We start from the raw sequence: 20,065 nt of genomic DNA, 5'->3' as shown, positions 1-20,065 counted from the left end.
TCCTCTTTAATGTCTATATGCTCAAGCTTTTCAATCCGCTGTAAGTCATCCCTACAATCGCCAAGATCCTTTTCCATAGTGAATACTGAAGCAAAGTATTCATTAAGTACCTCTGCTATCTCCTACGGTTCCATACACACTTTTCCACTGTCACACTTGATCCGTCCTTTTCTCTCACGTCTTATCCTCTTGCTCTTCACATACTTGTAGAACACCTTGGGGTTTTCCTTACTCCTGCTCACCAAGGCCTTCTCATGGCCTCTTCTGGCCCTCCTAATTTCTTTCTTGAGCTCCTTCCTGCCAGCCTTTTAATCTTCTAGATTCCTCTCATTACCTTGTTTTTTGAACTTTCCGTAAGCTTTTCTTTTCTTCTTGACTAGATTTTCAACAGCTTTTCTACACCATGGTTCCTGTACCCTACCATCCTTTCCCTGTCTCATTGGAACGTACATACACAGAATGCTACACAAATATCCCTGAACACTTGCCACATTTCTGCCATACGTTTCCCTGAGAACATCTGTTCCCAATTTATGCTTACAAGTTCCTGCCTGATAATCTTATTTCCCCTTACTCCAATTAAATGCTTTCTTAACTTGTCTGTTCCTATCCCTCTCTAACGCTACAGTAAAGAAGATAGAATCTCCAAAATGCTCTCCCACTGAAAGATCTGACACCTGACCAGGTTAATTTCCCAATACCAGATCAAGTACAGCCTCTCCTCATGTAGGCTTATCTGCATATTGTGTCAGGAGACCTTCCTGAACACACTTAACAAGCTCCATCCCATCTAAACCACTTGCTCTAGGGAGATGCCAGTCAATATTTGGGAAATTAAAATCTCCCACCATGACAACCCTGTTATTATTACACCTTTCCAGAATCTGCCTCCCTATTTGCTCCTCAATGTCCCAGTTACTATTGGGTGGTCCATAAAAAAACACCCAGTAGAGTTATTGACCCCTTCCAGTTTCTAACTTCCACCCACAAAGACTGAGTAGACAATCCCTCCATGACTTCCTCCTTTTCTGCAGCTGACACTATCTCTGATCAACAGTGCCAAGCCCCCATCTCTTTTGCCTCCCTCCCTGTCCTTTCTGAAACATCTAAAGCCTGGCATTGCTGCCCCCTAGCCATCCAAGTCTCTGTAATGGCCACAACATCAAAGCTCCAAGTACAGATCAACGCTGCAAGCTCATCTGCTTTGTTCATGATGCTTCTTGCATTAAAATAGACACATCTCAAATCATCAGTCTGAGCATATCCCTTCTCTAATATAGACATCCGTTAGTCTCATGAGACCATGGATTTGCACCTTGGAAGGTTTCCAGGGCGCAGGCCTGGGCAAGGTTGTATGGAAGACCAGCAGTTGCCCATGCTGCAAGTCTCCCCTCTTCACGCCACCGATGTTGTCCAAGGGAAGGGCACTAGGACCCATACAGCTTGGCACCGGTGTCGTCGCAGAGCAATGTGTGGTTAAGTGCCTTGCTCAAGGACACACACGCTTCCTCGGCCAAGGCTCAAACTAGTGACCTTCAAATCACTAGGCAAACACCTTAACCACTTGGCCACGTGCCTATCCCTTCTCTATCGCCTGCCTATCCTCCCCCTCACACTGTCTCCAAGTTTTCTCTATTTGTGAGCCAATCGCCCCAATACATATAATCACACACAGCGCATAAAACAAATTACAATAAATTAATAATATAATTCAAAATGCATATAGTGTGCAGCACAGGTAAGCAGTAAGCAGCTCGCTGTCCCAGTGACGAGACCTCAGTGGTGGCAGGGTATTCATTAGTCTCACAGCCTGAGGGAAGAAATTGTTACCCAGCCTGGCAGTCCTCATCCTGATGCTCCTGTATCTCCTCCCTGACAGTAGTGGGTCAGAGAGACTGTGGGACGGGTGGTAGGGATCCTTAATAATGTTTTGGGCCCTTTGTCTACAACACTCCCAGTTAATGTCACAAATAGAGGCGAGGGAGACCCCAGCAATCTCTGCGGTTTTTACCCATCTTTTGTAGAGTCTTGCAGTTTGAGACCCAGCATCGTCTGTACCACACAATGCAGCCAGACAGGACACTCTGTACGTAGTTTACTCTATACAAAAACTACTGTAAATCACCCCCCCCCCCCACCCCAGACAGGCCAACTGTAAGATATAAGCTAACAGTTAGGTGTTTTCAGCCACCTCTAGCTCCTGCCTCAACAAGTGGCATACTCACTTTGGGATTTTCACCTTGATGTGAATATAGTGATCTCCATACCCATGGCTGTTGACTTTTGGGATACCTTTGCCAGCAAGTCGAATCCTCTGATCAACCTGAATCCCAGCTGGGATCTGCGGACAGACAGACAAGGACTATAATCAATTACAGGCAGCAGAGGGTCTACGTTCATCACCACGCAGCGGAGACTACCAGAACACAATAGAACATTCAACAGAACACATGGTGGATGATGTTGCACACTCCAGCTTCTTCCCCTCTGCCACCAGATTTCCGAATCGGCAACGAACCCATGTGCACTACCTCACTATTTTCCCCCTTTTTAACTTTATTAGTTAATATTAATTATTATTAATTAAATAAATATAATTATTTAATATTATACATTTTATGGATAATTTATTAATTTAATATACATATTTCTTACTGTAATTTATAGTTTTATTATGTATTGCAGTGTATTGCTGCCACACGACAACAAATGCCAGTGATATTAAACTGGATTTGAAGACATGGTGACACAGGACAATAAAATTAAGTATAAAGTTTAGTTTTATTTGCTACATGTGCAGAGAAACATACAGTGAAATGTGTCATTTGCATCAATGCCCAACACAGTTCAAGGACGTACTGGGGGAGTCTGTAAGTGTTGTACTGGGGGAGTCTGTAAGTGTTGTACTGGGGGTGGATGTACTGGGGGAGTCTGTAAGTGTTGTACTGGGCGTGGATGTACTGGGGGAGTCTGTAAGTGTTGTACTGGGGGTGGATGTACTGGGGGAGTCTGTAAGTGTTGTACTGGGGGTGGATGTACTGGGGGGGGAGTCTGTAAGTGTTGTACTGGGGGTGGATGTAAGTGTTGTACTGGGCGTGGATGTACTGGGGGAGTCTAAGTGTTGTACTGGGGGAGTCTATAAGTGATTTACTGGGGGTGGATGTACTGGGGGAGTCTGTAAGTGTTGTACTGGGGGGGGGAGTCTGTAAGTGTTGTACTGGGGGTGGATGTAAGTGTTGTACTGGGCGTGGATGTACTGGGGGAGTCTAAGTGTTGTACTGGGGGAGTCTATAAGTGATTTACTGGGGGTGGATGTACTGGGGGAGTCTGTAAGTGTTGTACTGGGGGTGGATGTAAGTGTTGTACTGGGCGTGGATGTACTGGGGGAGTCTATAAGTGATTTACTAGGGGTGGATGTACTGGGGGAGTCTGTAAGTGTTGTACTGGGGGTGGATGTACTGGGGGAGTCTGTAAGTGTTGTACTGGGGGTGGATGTACTGGGGGTGGATGTACTGGGGGAGTCTGTAAGTGTTGTGCTGGGCGTGGATGTACTGGGGGAGTCTGTAAGTGTTGTACTGGGGGTGGATGTACTGGGGGTGGATGTACTGGGGGAGTCTGTAAGTGTTGTACTGGGGGAGTCTGTAAGTGTTGTACTGGGGGAGTCTATAAGTGATTTACTGGGGGTGGATGTACTGGGGGAGTCTGTAAGTGTTGTACTGGGCGTGGATGTACTGGGGGAGTCTCAGTGTTGTACTGGGGGTGGATGTACTGGGGGAGTCTGTAAGTGTTGTGCTGGGGGTGGATGTACTGGGGGAGTCTGTAAGTGTTGTACTGGGGGTGGATGTAAGTGTTGTACTGGGCGTGGATGTACTGGGGGAGTCTATAAGTGATTTACTAGGGATGGATGTACTGGGGGAGTCTGTAAGTGTTGTACTGGGGGTGGATGTACTGGGGGAGTCTGTAAGTGTTGTACTGGGGGTGGATGTACTGGGGGTGGATGTACTGGGGGAGTCTGTAAGTGTTGTGCTGGGCGTGGATGTACTGGGGGAGTCTGTAAGTGTTGTACTGGGGGTGGATGTACTGGGGGTGGATGTACTGGGGGAGTCTGTAAGTGTTGTACTGGGGGAGTCTGTAAGTGTTGTACTGGGGGAGTCTATAAGTGATTTACTGGGGGTGGATGTACTGGGGGAGTCTGTAAGTGTTGTACTGGGGGTGGATGTACTGGGGGAGTCTCAGTGTTGTACTGGGGGTGGATGTACTGGGGGAGTCTGTAAGTGTTGTGCTGGGGGTGGATGTACTGGGGGAGTCTGTAAGTGTTGTACTGGGGGTGGATGTACTGGGGGAGTCTGTAAGTGTTGAACTGGGGGTGGATGTACTGGGGGAGTCTGTAAGTGTTGTACTGGGGGTGGATGTACTGGGGGAGTCTGTAAGTGTAGTACTGGGGGAGTCTATAAGTGTTGTACTGGGGGTGGATGTACTGGGGGAGTCTGTAAGTGTTGTACTGGGAGTGGATGTACTGGGGGAGTCTGTAAGTGTTGTACTGGGGGAGTCTATAAGTGATTTACTGGGGGTGGATGTACTGGGGGAGTCTGTAAGTGTTGTACTGGGGGTGGATGTACTGGGGGAGTCTGTAAGTGTTGTACTGGGGGTGGACGTACTGGGGGAGTCTGTAAGTGTTGTACTGGGGGTGGATGTACTGGGGGAGTCTGTAAGTGTTGTGCTGGGCGTGGATGTACTGGGGGAGTCTGTAAGTGTTGTACTGGGGGTGGATGTACTGGGGGAGTCTGTAAGTGTTGTACTGGGGGAGTCTGTAAGTGTTGTACTGGGGGAGTCTATAAGTGATTTACTGGGGGAGTCTATAAGTGATTTACTGGGGGTGGATGTACTGGGGGAGTCTGTAAGTGTTGTACTGGGGGTGGATGTACTGGGGGAGTCTATGAGTGTTGTACTATGAGTGGATGTACTGGGGGGAGTCTGTAAGTGTTGTACTGGGCGTGGATGTACTGGGGGAGTCTGTAAGTGTTGTACTGGGGGTGGACGTACTGGGGGAGTCTGTAAGTGTTGTACTGGGGGTGGACGTACTGGGGGAGTCTGTAAGTGTTGTACTGGGGGTGGATGTACTGGGGGAGTCTGTAAGTGTTGTACTGGGGGTGGATGTACTGGGGGGGAGTCTGTAAGTGTTGTACTGGGGGTGGATGTAAGTGTTGTACTGGGCGTGGATGTACTGGGGGAGTCTGTAAATGTTGTACTGGGGGTGGATGTACTGGGGGAGTCTATGAGTGTTGTATTGGGCGTGGATGTACTGGGGGAGTCTGTAAGTGTTGTACTGGGGGTGGATGTACTGGGGGAGTCTGTAAGTGTTGTACTGGGCGTGGATGTACTGGGGGAGTCTGTAAGTGTTGAACTGGGGGTGGATGTACTGGGGGAGTCTGTAAGTGTTGTACTGGGGGTGGATGTACTGGGGGAGTCTGTAAGTGTAGTACTGGGGGAGTCTATAAGTGTTGTACTGGGGGTGGATGTACTGGGGGAGTCTGTAAGTGTTGTACTGGGAGTGGATGTACTGGGGGAGTCTGTAAGTGTTGTACTGGGGGAGTCTATAAGTGATTTACTGGGGGTGGATGTACTGGGGGAGTCTGTAAGTGTTGTACTGGGGGAGTCTGTAAGTGTTGTACTGGGGGAGTCTATAAGTGATTTACTGGGGGAGTCTATAAGTGATTTACTGGGGGTGGATGTACTGGGGGAGTCTGTAAGTGTTGTACTGGGGGTGGATGTACTGGGGGAGTCTATGAGTGTTGTACTATGAGTGGATGTACTGGGGGAGTCTGTAAGTGTTGTACTGGGGGTGGATGTACTGGGGGGAGTCTGTAAGTGTTGTACTAGGGGTGGATGTACTGGGGGAGTCTGTAAATGTTCTACTGGGGGTGGATGTACTGGGGGGAGTCAGTAAGTGTTGTGCTGGGCGTGGATGTACTGGGGGAGTCTGTAAGTGTTGTACTGGGGGTGGATGTAGTGGGGGAGTCTGTAAGTGTTGTACTGTGAGTGGATGTACTGGGGGGAGTCTGTAAGTGTTCTACTGGGGGTGGATGTAAGTGTTGTACTGGGGGTGGATGTACTGGGGGGAGTCTGTAAGTGTCGTACTGGGGGTGGATGTACTGGGGGAGTTTGTAAGTGATGTACTGTGAGTGGATGTACTGGGGGAGTCTGTAAGTGTTGTACTGGGGGTGGATGTACTGGGGGGAGTCTGTAAGTGTTGTACTGTGAGTGGATGTACTGGGGGGAGTCTGTAAATGTTGTACTGGGGGTGGATGTACTGGGGGAGTCTGTAAGTGTTGTACTGGGGGTGGATGTACTGGGGGAGTCTGTAAGTGTTGTATTGGGCGTGGATGTACTGGGGGTGTCTGTAAGTGTTGTACTGGGGGTGGATGTACTGGGGGAGTCTGTAAGTGTTGTACTGGGCGTGGATGTACTGGAGGTGGATGTACTGGGGGAGTCTGTAAGTGTTGTACTGGGCGTGGATGTACTGGGGGTGGATGTACTGGGGGAGTCTGTAAGTGTTGTATTGGGCGTGGATGTACTGGGGGAGTCTGTAAGTGATGTACTGGGGGTGGATGTACTGGGGGAGTCTGTAAGTGTTGTACTGGGGGTGGATGTACTGGGGGAGTCTGTAAGTGTTGTACTGGGGGTGGATGTACTGGGGGAGTCTGTAAGTGATGTACTGGGGGTGGATGTACTGGGGGAGTCTGTAAGTGTTGTACTGGGGGAGTCTGTAAGTGTTGTGCTGGGCGTGGATGTACTGGGGGAGTCTATAAGTGATTTACTGGGGGTGGATGTACTGGGGGAGTCTGTAAGTGTTGTACTGGGGGTGGATGTACTGGGAGAGTCTGTAAGTGTTGTACTGGGGGTGGATGTACTGGGGGAGTCTCAGTGTTGTACTGGGGGTGGATGTACTGGGGGAGTCTATGAGTGTTGTACTATGAGTGGATGTACTGGGGGGAGTCTGTAAGTGTTGTACTGGGGGTGGATGTACTGGGGGAGTCTGTAAGTGTTGTACTGGGGGTGGACGTACTGGGGGAGTCTGTAAGTGTTGTACTGGGGGTGGATGTACTGGGGGAGTCTGTAAGTGTTGTACTGGGGGTGGATGTACTGGGGGGGAGTCTGTAAGTGTTGTACTGGGGGTGGATGTAAGTGTTGTGCTGGGCGTGGATGTACTGGGGGAGTCTGTAAGTGTTGTACTGGGGGAGTCTGTAAGTGTTGTACTGGGGGAGTCTATAAGTGATTTACTGGGGGAGTCTATAAGTGATTTACTGGGGGTGGATGTACTGGGGGAGTCTGTAAGTGTTGTACTGGGGGTGGATGTACTGGGGGAGTCTGTAAGTGTTGTACTGGGGGTGGATGTACTGGGGGAGTCTCAGTGTTGTACTGGGGGTGGATGTACTGGGGGAGTCTATGAGTGTTGTACTATGAGTGGATGTACTGGGGGGAGTCTGTAAGTGTTGTACTGGGGGTGGATGTACTGGGGGAGTCTGTAAGTGTTGTACTGGGGGTGGATGTACTGGGGGAGTCTGTAAGTGTTGTACTGGGCGTGGATGTACTGGGGGAGTCTGTAAGTGTTGTACTGGGGGTGGACGTACTGGGGGAGTCTGTAAGTGTTGTACTGGAGGTGGACGTACTGGGGGAGTCTGTAAGTGTTGTACTGGGGGTGGATGTACTGGGGGAGTCTGTAAGTGTTGTACTGGGGGTGGATGTACTGGGGGGGAGTCTGTAAGTGTTGTACTGGGGGTGGATGTAAGTGTTGTACTGGGCGTGGATGTACTGGGGGAGTCTGTAAGTGTTGTACTGGGCGTGGATGTACTGGGGGAGTCTGTAAGTGTTGTACTGGGGGTGGACGTACTGGGGGAGTCTGTAAGTGTTGTACTGGGGGTGGACGTACTGGGGGAGTCTGTAAGTGTTGTACTGGGGGTGGATGTACTGGGGGAGTCTGTAAGTGTTGTACTGGGGGTGGATGTACTGGGGGGGAGTCTGTAAGTGTTGTACTGGGGGTGGATGTAAGTGTTGTACTGGGCGTGGATGTACTGGGGGAGTCTGTAAGTGTCGTACTGGGGGTGGATGTACTGGGGGAGTCTGTAAGTGTTGTACTGTGAGTGGATGTACTGGGGGGAGTCTGTATATGTTGTACTGGGGGTGGATGTACTGGGGGAGTCTGTAAATGTTGTACTGGGGGTGGATGTACTGGGGGAGTCTATGAGTGTTGTACTGGGCGTGGATGTACTGGGGGAGTCTGTAAGTGTTCTACTGGGGGTGGATGTACTGGGGGAGTCTGTAAGTGTTGTGCTGGGCGTGGATGTACTGGGGGAGTCTGTAAGTGTTGTACTGGGGGTGGATGTAGTGGGGGAGTCTGTAAGTGTTGTACTGTGAGTGGATGTACTGGGGGGAGTCTGTAAGTGTTCTACTGGGGGTGGATGTAAGTGTTGTACTGGGGGTGGATGTACTGGGGGGAGTCTGTAAGTGTCGTACTGGGGGTGGATGTACTGGGGGAGTTTGTAAGTGATGTACTGTGAGTGGATGTACTGGGGGAGTCTGCAAGTGTTGTACTGGGGGTGGATGTACTGGGGGGAGTCTGTAAGTGTTGTACTGTGAGTGGATGTACTGGGGGGAGTCTGTAAATGTTGTACTGGGGGTGGATGTACTGGGGGAGTCTGTAAGTGTTGTACTGGGGGTGGATGTACTGCGGGAGTCTGTAAGTGTTGTACTGGGGGTGGATGTACTGGGGGAGTCTGTAAGTGTTGTACTGGGGGTGGATGTACTGGGGGGAGTCTGTAAGTGTTGTATTGGGCGTGGATGTACTGGGGGAGTCTGTAAGTGTTGTACTGGGGGTGGATGTACTGGGGGAGTCTGTAAGTGTTGTACTGGGGGTGGATGTACTGGGGGAGTCTGTAAGTGTTGTATTGGGCGTGGATGTACTGGGGGAGTCTGTAAGTGTTGTACTGGGGGTGGATGTACTGGGGGAGTCTGTAAGTGTTGTACTGGGCGTGGATGTACTGGAGGTGGATGTACTGGGGGAGTCTGTAAGTGTTGTATTGGGCGTGGATGTACTGGGGGAGTCTGTAAGTGTACTGGGGGTGGATGTACTGGGGGAGTCTGTAAGTGTTGTATTGGGCGTGGATGTACTGGGGGAGTCTGTAAGTGTTGTACTGGGGGTGGATGTACTGGGGGAGTCTGTAAGTGTTGTACTGGGGGTGGATGTACTGGGGGAGTCTGTAAGTGTTGTACTGGGGGTGGATGTACTGGGGGAGTCTGTAAGTGTTGTACTGGGCGTGGATGTACTGGGGGTGGATGTACTGGGGGAGTCTCAGTGTTGTACTGGGCGTGGATGTACTGGGGGAGTCTGTATATGTTGTACTGGGGGTGGATGTACTGGGGGAGTCTGTAAGTGTTGTACTGGGGGTGGATGTACTGGGGGAGTCTATGAGTGTTGTACTATAAGTGGATGTACTGGGGGGAGTCTGTAAGTGTTGTACTGGGGGTGGATGTACTGGGGGAGTCTGTAAGTGTTGTACTGGGGGTGGACGTACTGGGGGAGTCTGTAAGTGTTGTACTGGGGGTGGACGTACTGGGGGAGTCTGTAAGTGTTGTACTGGGGGTGGATGTACTGGGGGAGTCTGTAAGTGTTGTACTGGGGGTGGATGTACTGGGGTGGAGTCTGTAAGTGTTGTACTGGGGGTGGATGTAAGTGTTGTACTGGGCGTGGATGTACTGGGGGAGTCTGTAAGTGTCGTACTGGGGGTGGATGTACTGGGGGAGTCTGTAAGTGTTGTACTGTGAGTGGATGTACTGGGGGAGTCTGTAAATGTTGTACTGGGGGAGTCTATGAGTGTTGTACTGGGCGTGGATGTACTGGGGGAGTCTGTAAGTGTTGTACTGGGGGTGGATGTACTGGGGGAGTCTGTAAGTGTTGTACTAGGGGTGGATGTACTGGGGGAGTCTGTAAATGTTCTACTGGGGGTGGATGTACTGGGGGGAGTCAGTAAGTGTTGTGCTGGGCGTGGATGTACTGGGGGAGTCTGTAAGTGTTGTACTGGGGGTGGATGTAGTGGGGGAGTCTGTAAGTGTTGTACTGTGAGTGGATGTACTGGGGGGAGTCTGTAAGTGTTCTACTGGGGGTGGATGTACTGGGGGGAGTCTGTAAGTGTCGTACTGGGGGTGGATGTACTGGGGGAGTTTGTAAGTGATGTACTGTGAGTGGATGTACTGGGGGTGGACGTACTGGGGGAGTCTGTAAGTATTGTACTGGGGGTGGATGTACTGGGGGAGTCTGTAAGTGTTGTACTGGGGGTGGATGTACTGGGGGGGGGAGTCTGTAAGTGTTGTACTGGGGGTGGATGTAAGTGTTGTACTGGGCGTGGATGTACTGGGGGAGTCTGTAAGTGTCGTACTGGGGGTGGATGTACTGGGGGAGTCTGTAAGTGTTGTACTGTGAGTGGATGTACTGGGGGGAGTCTGTATATGTTGTACTGGGGGTGGATGTACTGGGGGAGTCTGTAAATGTTGTACTGGGGGTGGATGTACTGGGGGAGTCTATGAGTGTTGTACTGGGCGTGGATGTACTGGGGGAGTCTGTAAGTGTTGTACTGGGGGTGGATGTACTGGGGGAGTCTGTAAGTGTTGTACTCGGGGTGGATGTACTGGGGGAGTCTGTAAATGTTCTACTGGGGGTGGATGTACTGGGGGGAGTCAGTAAGTGTTGTGCTGGGCGTGGATGTACTGGGGGTGGATGTAGTGGGGGAGTCTGTAAGTGTTGTACTGTGAGTGGATGTACTGGGGGGAGTCTGTAAGTGTTGTACTGGGGGAGTCTGTAAGTGTTGTACTGGGGGTGGATGTACTGGGGAAGTCTAAGTGTTGTACTGGGGGTGGATGTAAGTGCAGCTACACTCTCAGTGCCAAAAGAGTGTGCTCAGAACTTGCTACTTCAAAATGCGGGAGGGACCTGTCAGAGAGAGAACATACGTTTCCTTACAGATAGGGCAGGAGCTGGATCCTGATTGCTGGCACGGTAAAGCATAGCGTGAACTGCTGTGCTAGTGTCCCACCTCAAAAAGCAACGCACAGTGTGGGTACACAGATCGGTAAAGTTTGCCGGGATGTGGGCCAAATGCAGGCAGTTGGCACCAGCTTAGAAGAGAATCTTGGTTGGCATGGACAAGTTCAAAGTTCAAAGAAAATTAATTATGAAAGCACACATACTGCTCTGAGATTCATCATCTTGCAGGCGTTCACAGTAAATACAAAGAAACAATGAAAAGCCATACACAATTATTGTTGGGCCAAAGGGCCTACTTCTGTGCTGTACTGCTACAAATTTGATCCTTGCTGTGATTCATTGATTCTGAAAGTAACATTTGAGGATGAAAATTTAAAGTCAATGTGCTGCTGCAAGACTAAATATCACACAGCTGCTGCCCTCTGGAGGCCAGTCACAGCATTGAAGGCCAACCAGTCCAGGAGTGAAAACAGCTGGAGCAGGGGTCCTGGTCACCCTTGAATGCCCACACTTGCAAAGGGACCAACTCAGACATTAATCCTTCTTCTGAATTTCCTCTGGACCCTCTCCAATGTCAGCACATCTTTTCTTTTCTTTTTCAATACTTTTTTATTAATTTCTACATAGAAGAATACGGAGTACAAGATGATATATAAAAGGGTAAATCAAAAAAAAAAGATAAAATAATACCAAATACATTAACACACATCAAAGTTGCTGGTGAACGCAGCAGGCCAGGCAGCATCTCTAGGAAGAGGTACAGTCGACGTTTCAGGCCGAGACCCTTCGTCAGGACTCATACATTATATTTGAATCACACTTGCGATCTCATTACCCTATATCCATGTAAATTAAATCATAATATTGAAATATGACAATTTATTATACAAAAATAAGGAATCTAAGCCCACTACCAAGATCGAAGCTGTTTGGTAAAGAAAGAAAAAAAGGAAAAAGTGACACACATCAAAGTTGCTGGTGAACGCAGCAGGCCAGGCAGCATCTGCAGAATTCCTGTTGTTTGTGTTTAAAAAAGGAAAAATCTTTTCTTATATAAGGGACACAAATATTGAGCACATCTACCAGAAATGCTGCCCTAGAAAAGCAGCATCCATCAAAGATGCCCACCACCCAGGCCAAGCTCTCTTCTTGCTGCTACCATCAAGTAGAAGGTAAAGTGCCTCAGGACTCATCACCAGGCTCGAGAAGAGCTACTACCCCTTGCACTTGAGCAAAGGAGATAACGATACTCCAAGGACTCTTCATTTGTTACTTATTGATATCTTCATTTGCACAGTTTGTTTACAGTTTATAGTTCCTGACATTTACAGTTACTTTTCTATAGATTTGCTAGGTGTGCCTGCAGAAAAAGAATCTCAGGGTTTGTATGTACGCTGATAATAAATTTTACTTTGAAATTTGTAACAAAAGTGCTCACAATACTCCAAGTGTGGTCTGACCACACTTGTCTGAACTCAAGCAAGAACTCCTGGAGTACAACACAAGGCCGCTCCTGCGGGAACAGCAACAACATATGGTGTCAGCACCTGCATAGTGATGCACGTTGCTCAAAGGAATACAGATATGGACTATTTTCTAAACAGGGAGAAAACTCTAAAATCCAAGGCATTCTACAAGTATGTGAAGAGCAAGAGGATAAGATGTGAGAGAATAGAACCAATCAAGTGTGACAGTGGAAAAGTGTGTATGGAACTGGAGGAGATAGCAGAGGTACTTAATGAATACTTTGCTTCAGTATTCACTACGGAAAAGGATCTTGGTGATTGCAGTGGATTGATAAGCTTGAGTATGTAGATATTAAGAAAGAGGATGTGCTGGAGGATTTGGAAAGCATCAAGTTGGATAAGTCACTGGGACCGGATGAGATGTACCCCAGGCTACTGTGGGAGTCGAGAGAGGAGATTGCTGAGCCTCTGACAATGATCTTTGCATCAACAATGAGGACGGGAGAGGTTCCGAAGGATTGAAGGGTTGCAGATGCTGTTCCCTTATTCAGGAAAGGGAGTAGTGATAGCCCAGGAAATTATAGACCAGTGAGTCTTACTTCACTGGTTGGTAAGTTAATGGAGAAGATCCTGAGAGGCAGGATTTATGAACATTTGGAGAGGTATAATATGATTAGGAGTAGTCAGCATGGCTTTGTCAAAGGCAGGTTATGCCTTACGAGCCTGATCGAATTTTTTGAGGATGTAACTAAACACATTGATGAAGGAAGAGTAGTATATGTAGAGTATATGGATTTCAGCAAGGCATTTGATAAGGTACCCCATGCAAGGCTTATTGAGAAAGTAAGGAGGCATGGGATCCAAGGGGACATTGCTTTGTGGATCCAGAACTGGCTTGCCCACAGAAGGCAAAGAGTGGTTGTAGACGGGTCATATTCTGCATGGAGGTCGGTGACCAGTGGTGTGCCTCAAGGATCTGTTCCGGGACACCTTCTCTTCGTGATTTTTATAAATGACCTGGATGAGGAAGTGGAGGGTTGGGTTAGTAAATTTGCTGATGACACAAAGGTTCGGGGTGTTGTGGATAGTGTGGGGGGCTGTCAGAGGTTACAGCAGGACATCAATAGAATAGAAAACTGGGCTGAGACGTGGCAGATGGAGTTCAACCCAGATTAGTGTGATATGGTTCATTTTGGTCGGTCAAATATGATGACAGAATATAGTATTAATGGTAAGACTCTTGGCAGTGTGGAGGATCAGAGGGATCTTGGGGTCCGAGTCCATAGGACACTCAATGCTGCTGTGCAGGTTGACTCTGTGGTTAAGAAGGCATATGGTGCATTGGCCTTCATCAATTGTGGGATTGAGTTTAAGAGCTGAGAGATAATGTTACAGCTATATAGGACCCTGGTCAGACCCCACTTGGAGTACTGTGCTAGAGGTGTATAAGATGATGAGAGACATTGATTGTGTGGATAGTCAGAGGCTTTTTCCCAGGGCTGAAATGGCTAACACGACAGGGCACAGTTTTAAGGTGCTTGGAAGCAGGTACAGAGGAGATGTCAGGGGTTAGCTGTTGTTGTTTGTTTGTTTGTTTTTTTTTACGCAGAGTGGTGAGTGCGTGGACGGGCTTCCAGTAATGGTGGTGAAGGCAGATACGATAGGGTCTTTTAAGAGACTCCTGGATAGGTACATAAGAGTTTAGAAAAAGAGGGCTATGGTTAACCCTAGGTAATTTCTAAAGTATGCACATGTTTGGCACAGCATTGTGGGCCGAAGGGCTTGTATTGTGCTGTAGGTTTTCTATGTTTCTACCTGAGGTGCAAAAGGACTTAGGAGTCCTTGTGCAGGAGCCCCTAACTGTTAACTTTCAGAATGAGTCAGCGGTAAGGAAGACAGATGCAATGTTAGCACTCATTTCAAAAGGACTACCAAGTAACAGTAAGGCTGTAGTGCTGAGGCTTTATAAGGCATGTCAGACTACACTTAGGAGGTTTGTGAGCTCTTTTGGGCCCCTTGTCTAAGAAAAGATGTTGGCATTTGAGAGGGTCCAGAAGAAATTCACAAGAATGATTCTGGGAATGAAAGGGTTAACATGTGAGGGGCTTTTGATGGCTCTGGGCCTATACTCACTGGAGTTTAGATGAATGAGGGGGATCTCATTAAAACGTATTGAATATTGAAAGGCAGAGATTAATTGTATGTGGAGTGAATGTTTCCTATAGTGGAGGAGTCTAGGACCAGAGGGCACAGACTCAGAACAGAGGGACGTTCATTTAGAACAGAGATGAGGAGAAATTTCTTTACCCAGAGGGTAGTGAATCTATGGAACTGACTGTGACGGACAGCTGCAGGGGTCAAGTCATCGGGGTATATTTAGAGCAGAGGTTGATTGGTTCTTGATTAGTCAAGGTTTTGGGAAACTGGGGTTGAGAGGGATCAGCCATGATAGAATGGTGAAGACGATGGACCGAATGGCCTAATTCTGCTCCAATATACACGGGTCAAACTGCGACTCAATGACACCCACCGTGATGTTGATTGTTTCATGTAGTCCTTGAGCTCGAGCTGTGCCCCCGAGTACTGCCTGGGCTACGGATATATACAGGTCGGAATGAATGTCCGCTCCGTCCCGTCGGAATGTCGAGCTCCTCTGAACCTAAACGACACAGAGAAAATCTGAAGCAATCCGCCCTCCAGAAAGACCTTCCCTCACTCCCACACAGTACTCGCTGTTAACCATCAGGCCAAAATCATCTGCTATACACATTGTGTGCTTCCCTCCCCATGTAATCAGATGGGTTCACCTCTTGCTTTTGACACAGAACAAATAAGGAACCAAAATCATTAAGACAGGTAACTAATACTATAAGGCATGCAATTTAAGATGAGAAGGAATTGGTTCACGAGAGATTATATTCAGAGATACAGCGACCCTGAATTAACTCCAGTGTAACAACGGCACAATTTACAATGACCAATTAACCTACTAACCTGTAGGTTTGGATGTGGGAACAAACTCTCACATTCCACATACAAACACATTACAGAGGACGCTGTAATAGCATCGTGATAATCATGATGCCCCTATGTGTAGGTTATGGCTTTTTTAAGCTCAGAGTGTTGCAGCCTGAAATCTACTGCCAGGGATGGTGGCGGAGGCAGCTATGATAGAGGCATTCAAGAAACTATTATATATTTACAATGTGCCTTAGATCTTTGCATAGTACTGCACTTGTCAACGTGGAGCAGACAGCAAGTTTGTAAATCTGGCGGGAGCAAAGGATGTCGGGAATGGCGAGGGTGGAGTGCTGCGGTAGGAATGTGGGACAAGTTGGAAAGAAGGAATGCCAGGGGCGGGGGAGGTGAGAGGGCCGACACACCCAGCCCCTGAGACACCAGGCAAGGTCATTCGATTGCAAACAATTGATCATTACAGAATGTTTCTCTGGTGCTTCGCACTCCTTCCCCTTTTCCCACCATGATTCCCCTCTCCCTGCCCCCTTCCCACTCTCAGTCCACAATGGAGACCCATATCAGAATCAGCTTTGTCATCACTCAAATGTCATGGAATAATTTTTGCGGCAGCAGTACAGTACAATACATAAAATTACTGTGTAGAAGTCTTAGGCACCCTAGCTATGTCGGCCTGAAGGAATTACAGACTACAAATCAGTGAATCAAGGATGGGGGAAGCAGTCAGACCAATTGTCTTTTTCTCGCCATGTCCTTGGAGATGGAGGCTGCCATTATATGAAGAGACTCTGTTTTCTCCATTTTATAAGCTAAAGTTGCTTGGCTTGATCAGTGATTTAAAGTCGACACAATAATGCTCCAGGTAACCTGCTGGACTCTGGATCATTTCCAAATAAGAAATTATTTGTGAGGTACTCTTTAACTGAACGTAACATGCAGATTTGTAATTGCTGGGGTCTGTATTTGCCCTGTGTGATTGGAGCTGGTTTCTGAAGAGACCAAAGAGCCATAAATTACCGACTGTCACTTGCTGGGAAGAGGGCAATAAATGGATGCCGGCCTGGAGCAGAGTCAATAAAAAGGTGTTGCAAGGTATTGTACAACAACCTTAAGCAAATTGTGGAGAAGTGGCAGATGGAGAGCAGAGTGCTGCACTTTGGAGGTCAAACACACGAGGATTGGATAATGGTGAAGGGTAGGAGCCTGAGGAACAATGATGTACAGAGGGAGTTAGGGTGTGCGTGCACACTCCATGAGAGTGAGAACACAGGCAGAATGGGCGGTTAAGGCACTGTTCAGTGTGCTTGCTTTCATTGGTGAGGACATTGGGAAGCCCTGTTGCAGTCATATAAAACTTCCAACAGACTATATTTGAATTTTGTATGCAGCCTCGTTGCCCCATTACAGGAAGGATGTGGAGATTTTCAAAAAAGAGATTCACCAGGTGTGGCTTGAAATAGAGTAGATTAGGAGATTGTTTCCACTAGAGCCTCAGAAACTGAGAGGTGACCCGATAGTTTATAAAATTACCAGAGGTAACAGGTAGGGTGGTCTTTTCTGCTGGAATATCAGATAGCAGACGATGTTAAGACTGGGAAAATTTGAGAGGTACTACTTGTTTCTACACAGAGTGGTGTGCATCTGGAATGTGCTGTCAGGGGAGGTGCTGGAAGCAGAAATAACAGAATTGGGGGGGAAGTAGACCATGAAGGCAGGTGGGGTTATTTAAATTGGTATCACGATTGCAACAGATACGATGGGCTGAATGGCATTTCCTGAGCTTGTGTTTCAATCCTGATAATACTGACGATTAGCAGCCTGGGGGGACGACGAGAAAGAAATAATGCTTTTCCATACAGTGACTGACCCGAAAGGTGATGAAGATCTCTTTGCGTCCCACGGGCATCCGCACAGTCTGTCCATCCTCCACACCTGTAACATGCACACACTACGTCAGGGACAGCAGTCATGGCTACCAAAGGTTCAAAATACATTTATCATTCAACTATGTATGCAGTATACAGCCTGAGAGTCGTCTTCCCACAGACAGCCACAAAACAAAGAAACACCATGGGACCCGTTCAAAGGAAACATCGCAACACGCAGAAAAAAAGAACAAATCGCGCAAAAGGCAAAAAAACGAGTGAAAAACAGTCATTGAAACAGTCCAGGAGTGTTCAGTTCAGTTCAGTTCTGTGTCATACGCTGTCTGCAGGCACAGAGCCAGTCTGCCCACTCATGCCAGGACCAGCGGCTGACTGGGTCAGAGCTCCACAGGTAAAGCTGGCCCAGTGTCAGCTGCTGCTCTGGGAACGAGAGTCGGTTATTGTCTAGCCGCATCTACTGGACACTGGCTGCTCACTGACAGCGAGGGCACGATCTGACCCAGCTCGATGGAGGTATCACAACAGCAAAAGTTGGAAGAGATGACTCGGCTCTCTGGCCTGTGCTGACATTCACACTGCAGATGATCTACTCAGTTCCACTGACACACTGATTCCACACCCAGAAAACAACACAAAATGCTGCAGGAACTCAGGTCAGGCAGCATCTATGGAAGGGAAGAAACAGTCAACATTTCTGGCTGAGACCCTTCATCAGGACCGGGAAGGAAGAGGGAAGATGCCGGAATAAGAAGATTGTGGGTGGGGAAGGAGTACATGCTGGAAAGTGATAGGTGAAGCCAGGTACGTGGGGGAGGGGGGGGAATGACATAAGAAGCTGGGAGGCGAGAGGTGGAAAAGGTAAAGAGCTAGAGAAGCCCTGTCAAATTCCTTCTTCTCTAGCCCTTTACCTTTTCCACCTATCACCTGCCAGCTTCTTACATTGACCCCCTCCTCCAGCCATACACCCTCCCCTTCACCTCGTCTCACCAATCACTTGCCAGCTTGTACTCCTTCACCCTGCCCCCCCACCTTCTTATTGTGGCTTCTGCCCCCTTCCTTCCCAGTGCTGATGAAAGGTCTCGGTCTGAAACACTGACTATTTATTCCCCTCCGTAGATGCTGTCTGACCTGCTGTGTTCTTCCAGCATCTGTGTGCGTTGCTTTGCATTTCCAGTATCTGCAGAATCTCGTCTGTGAACATCAATAATCTGTCCTGGTCCAACCACGTAGATGCCACAGCCAGGAAAGCTAAATCAACACCTCTACTTTTTTTTTCAGCCAAAACAAAAATTTGGCATACCACCTTTGACGTTTACCAATTTTTATTGATACACCATTGAAGCATCTTATTGGGAGGAATCGTGGCTTAGTAAGGCAAATGCTCTGCCTGGGACAGCAAAAACTTCACAGAATTGTGGACACAGCTCAGCATTTCACAGGAACCAGCCTCACTGGACTCTGCCTACACCCTTTGCCGTTTCAGTAAAGCAGCCAGCATAATCAAAGAACCCATCCATCCAGAAATTCTCTCTTCACTCCTCTCCCATCAGGCAGAAGATACAAAAGGCTGAAAGCATGTACCACCAGGTTCCATGGTAGCTTCTATCCCAGTTTTATGACTGCTGAATGGTTCCCCAGTACAACATGGATTCATCTTCAGAATCTACCACATTATGAACTTGCATCTTACTGATAACCTGCACTGCACCTTCTCTGTGGTAGTGACATCTTATTCTGCATGCTGTTGTTGTTTTACCTGTTCCACCTCAATGCACTGGGTAATAATCTGTATCTTGCTACATGTGTTAATAATAAACCAATTCCAATTTTGATTAACAGACTCAAAACACTGGAGGAACTCTGCAAGGCAGGCAGTGTCTATGGAGGGGAACAAACAGTCAATGTTTTGGGGTGAGACCCTTCATCGGGACTGGAAAGAAAGGGGATAGAAGCCAGAATAAGGTGGTGGAGAAAGGGGAAGTACAAACTCTCAGGTGAAATGTGATACCAGGTGATGTGGAAGGTGGGTGGGTGTAGGGAAGCAACACCTTCTGGACATGTTATGTTAGTAATGGACCGAGGGCAGAAACTTCACATCGTTAGATTGTGTTGGTTGTAAACACAAACAACACATTCTACAGCATCTTCTGATGTATGCGTGATAAATAATTTGAATGTCGACTCAAAATGCTGTTTATTCTCCCCTATACATAATGTCTGACCTACCAAGTTCTTCCAGAATTTTGTGTGTTGCTTAGGATTTCCAGCATCTGCAGAATCTTGTTTCAAGTTTTGATTCGATAAACAGAATCCATAATACATAGGAACAGAATTAGGCTATTCAGCCCATCAAGTCTGCTTCATCATTCCATCATGATTTATTATCCCTCTCAACCCAACTCCCCTGCCTTCTTCCAGTAACCACTGATGCCCTAATGAAGAACTTACAAACCTCTACTTTAAATACACCCAATGACCAGAGTCACTATCCTCTGGTCCCAGACTCTCCCACTATAGGAAACATGCTCTCCACATCCATTCTATCTAGGCCTTTCAATACTCAATAGGTTTCAATGAGATCCCTTTTCAATCTTCTAGTGCAGGCTCAGAGCCATCAAACATTCCTCATATGTTAACCCAGTCAATCTTATGAACCTCCTCAACTGGAGATGATAGAGCTGGGCTGGGCAGAAAGAGGA

The 20,065-nt window shown here is 47.9% G+C and overlaps 1 protein-coding gene across 2 annotated transcripts in view; it reads right to left on the bottom strand.

Moving 5' to 3' along the window:
- LOC140192646 (dnaJ homolog subfamily A member 3, mitochondrial-like) overlaps positions 1-20,065 on the bottom strand; it is a 43,482-nt gene that overhangs the window by 9,914 nt on the left and 13,503 nt on the right. For both annotated transcript variants that reach the window (XM_072250176.1, XM_072250177.1), the window contains exons 7-9: positions 17,348-17,412; positions 15,035-15,163; positions 2,226-2,341 (exon numbers count right to left, since the gene is read on the bottom strand). In XM_072250176.1, the coding sequence (XP_072106277.1) occupies positions 2,226-2,341; positions 15,035-15,163; positions 17,348-17,412 (310 nt within the window). The remainder of the gene's footprint in view (positions 1-2,225; positions 2,342-15,034; positions 15,164-17,347; positions 17,413-20,065) is intronic.

Source organism: Mobula birostris, unplaced genomic scaffold (genome assembly GCF_030028105.1).
Source record: "Mobula birostris isolate sMobBir1 unplaced genomic scaffold, sMobBir1.hap1 scaffold_1992, whole genome shotgun sequence".
Classification (NCBI taxonomy): domain Eukaryota; kingdom Metazoa; phylum Chordata; class Chondrichthyes; order Myliobatiformes; family Myliobatidae; genus Mobula; species Mobula birostris.
This window is presented reverse-complemented; position numbering and strand designations above follow the sequence as displayed.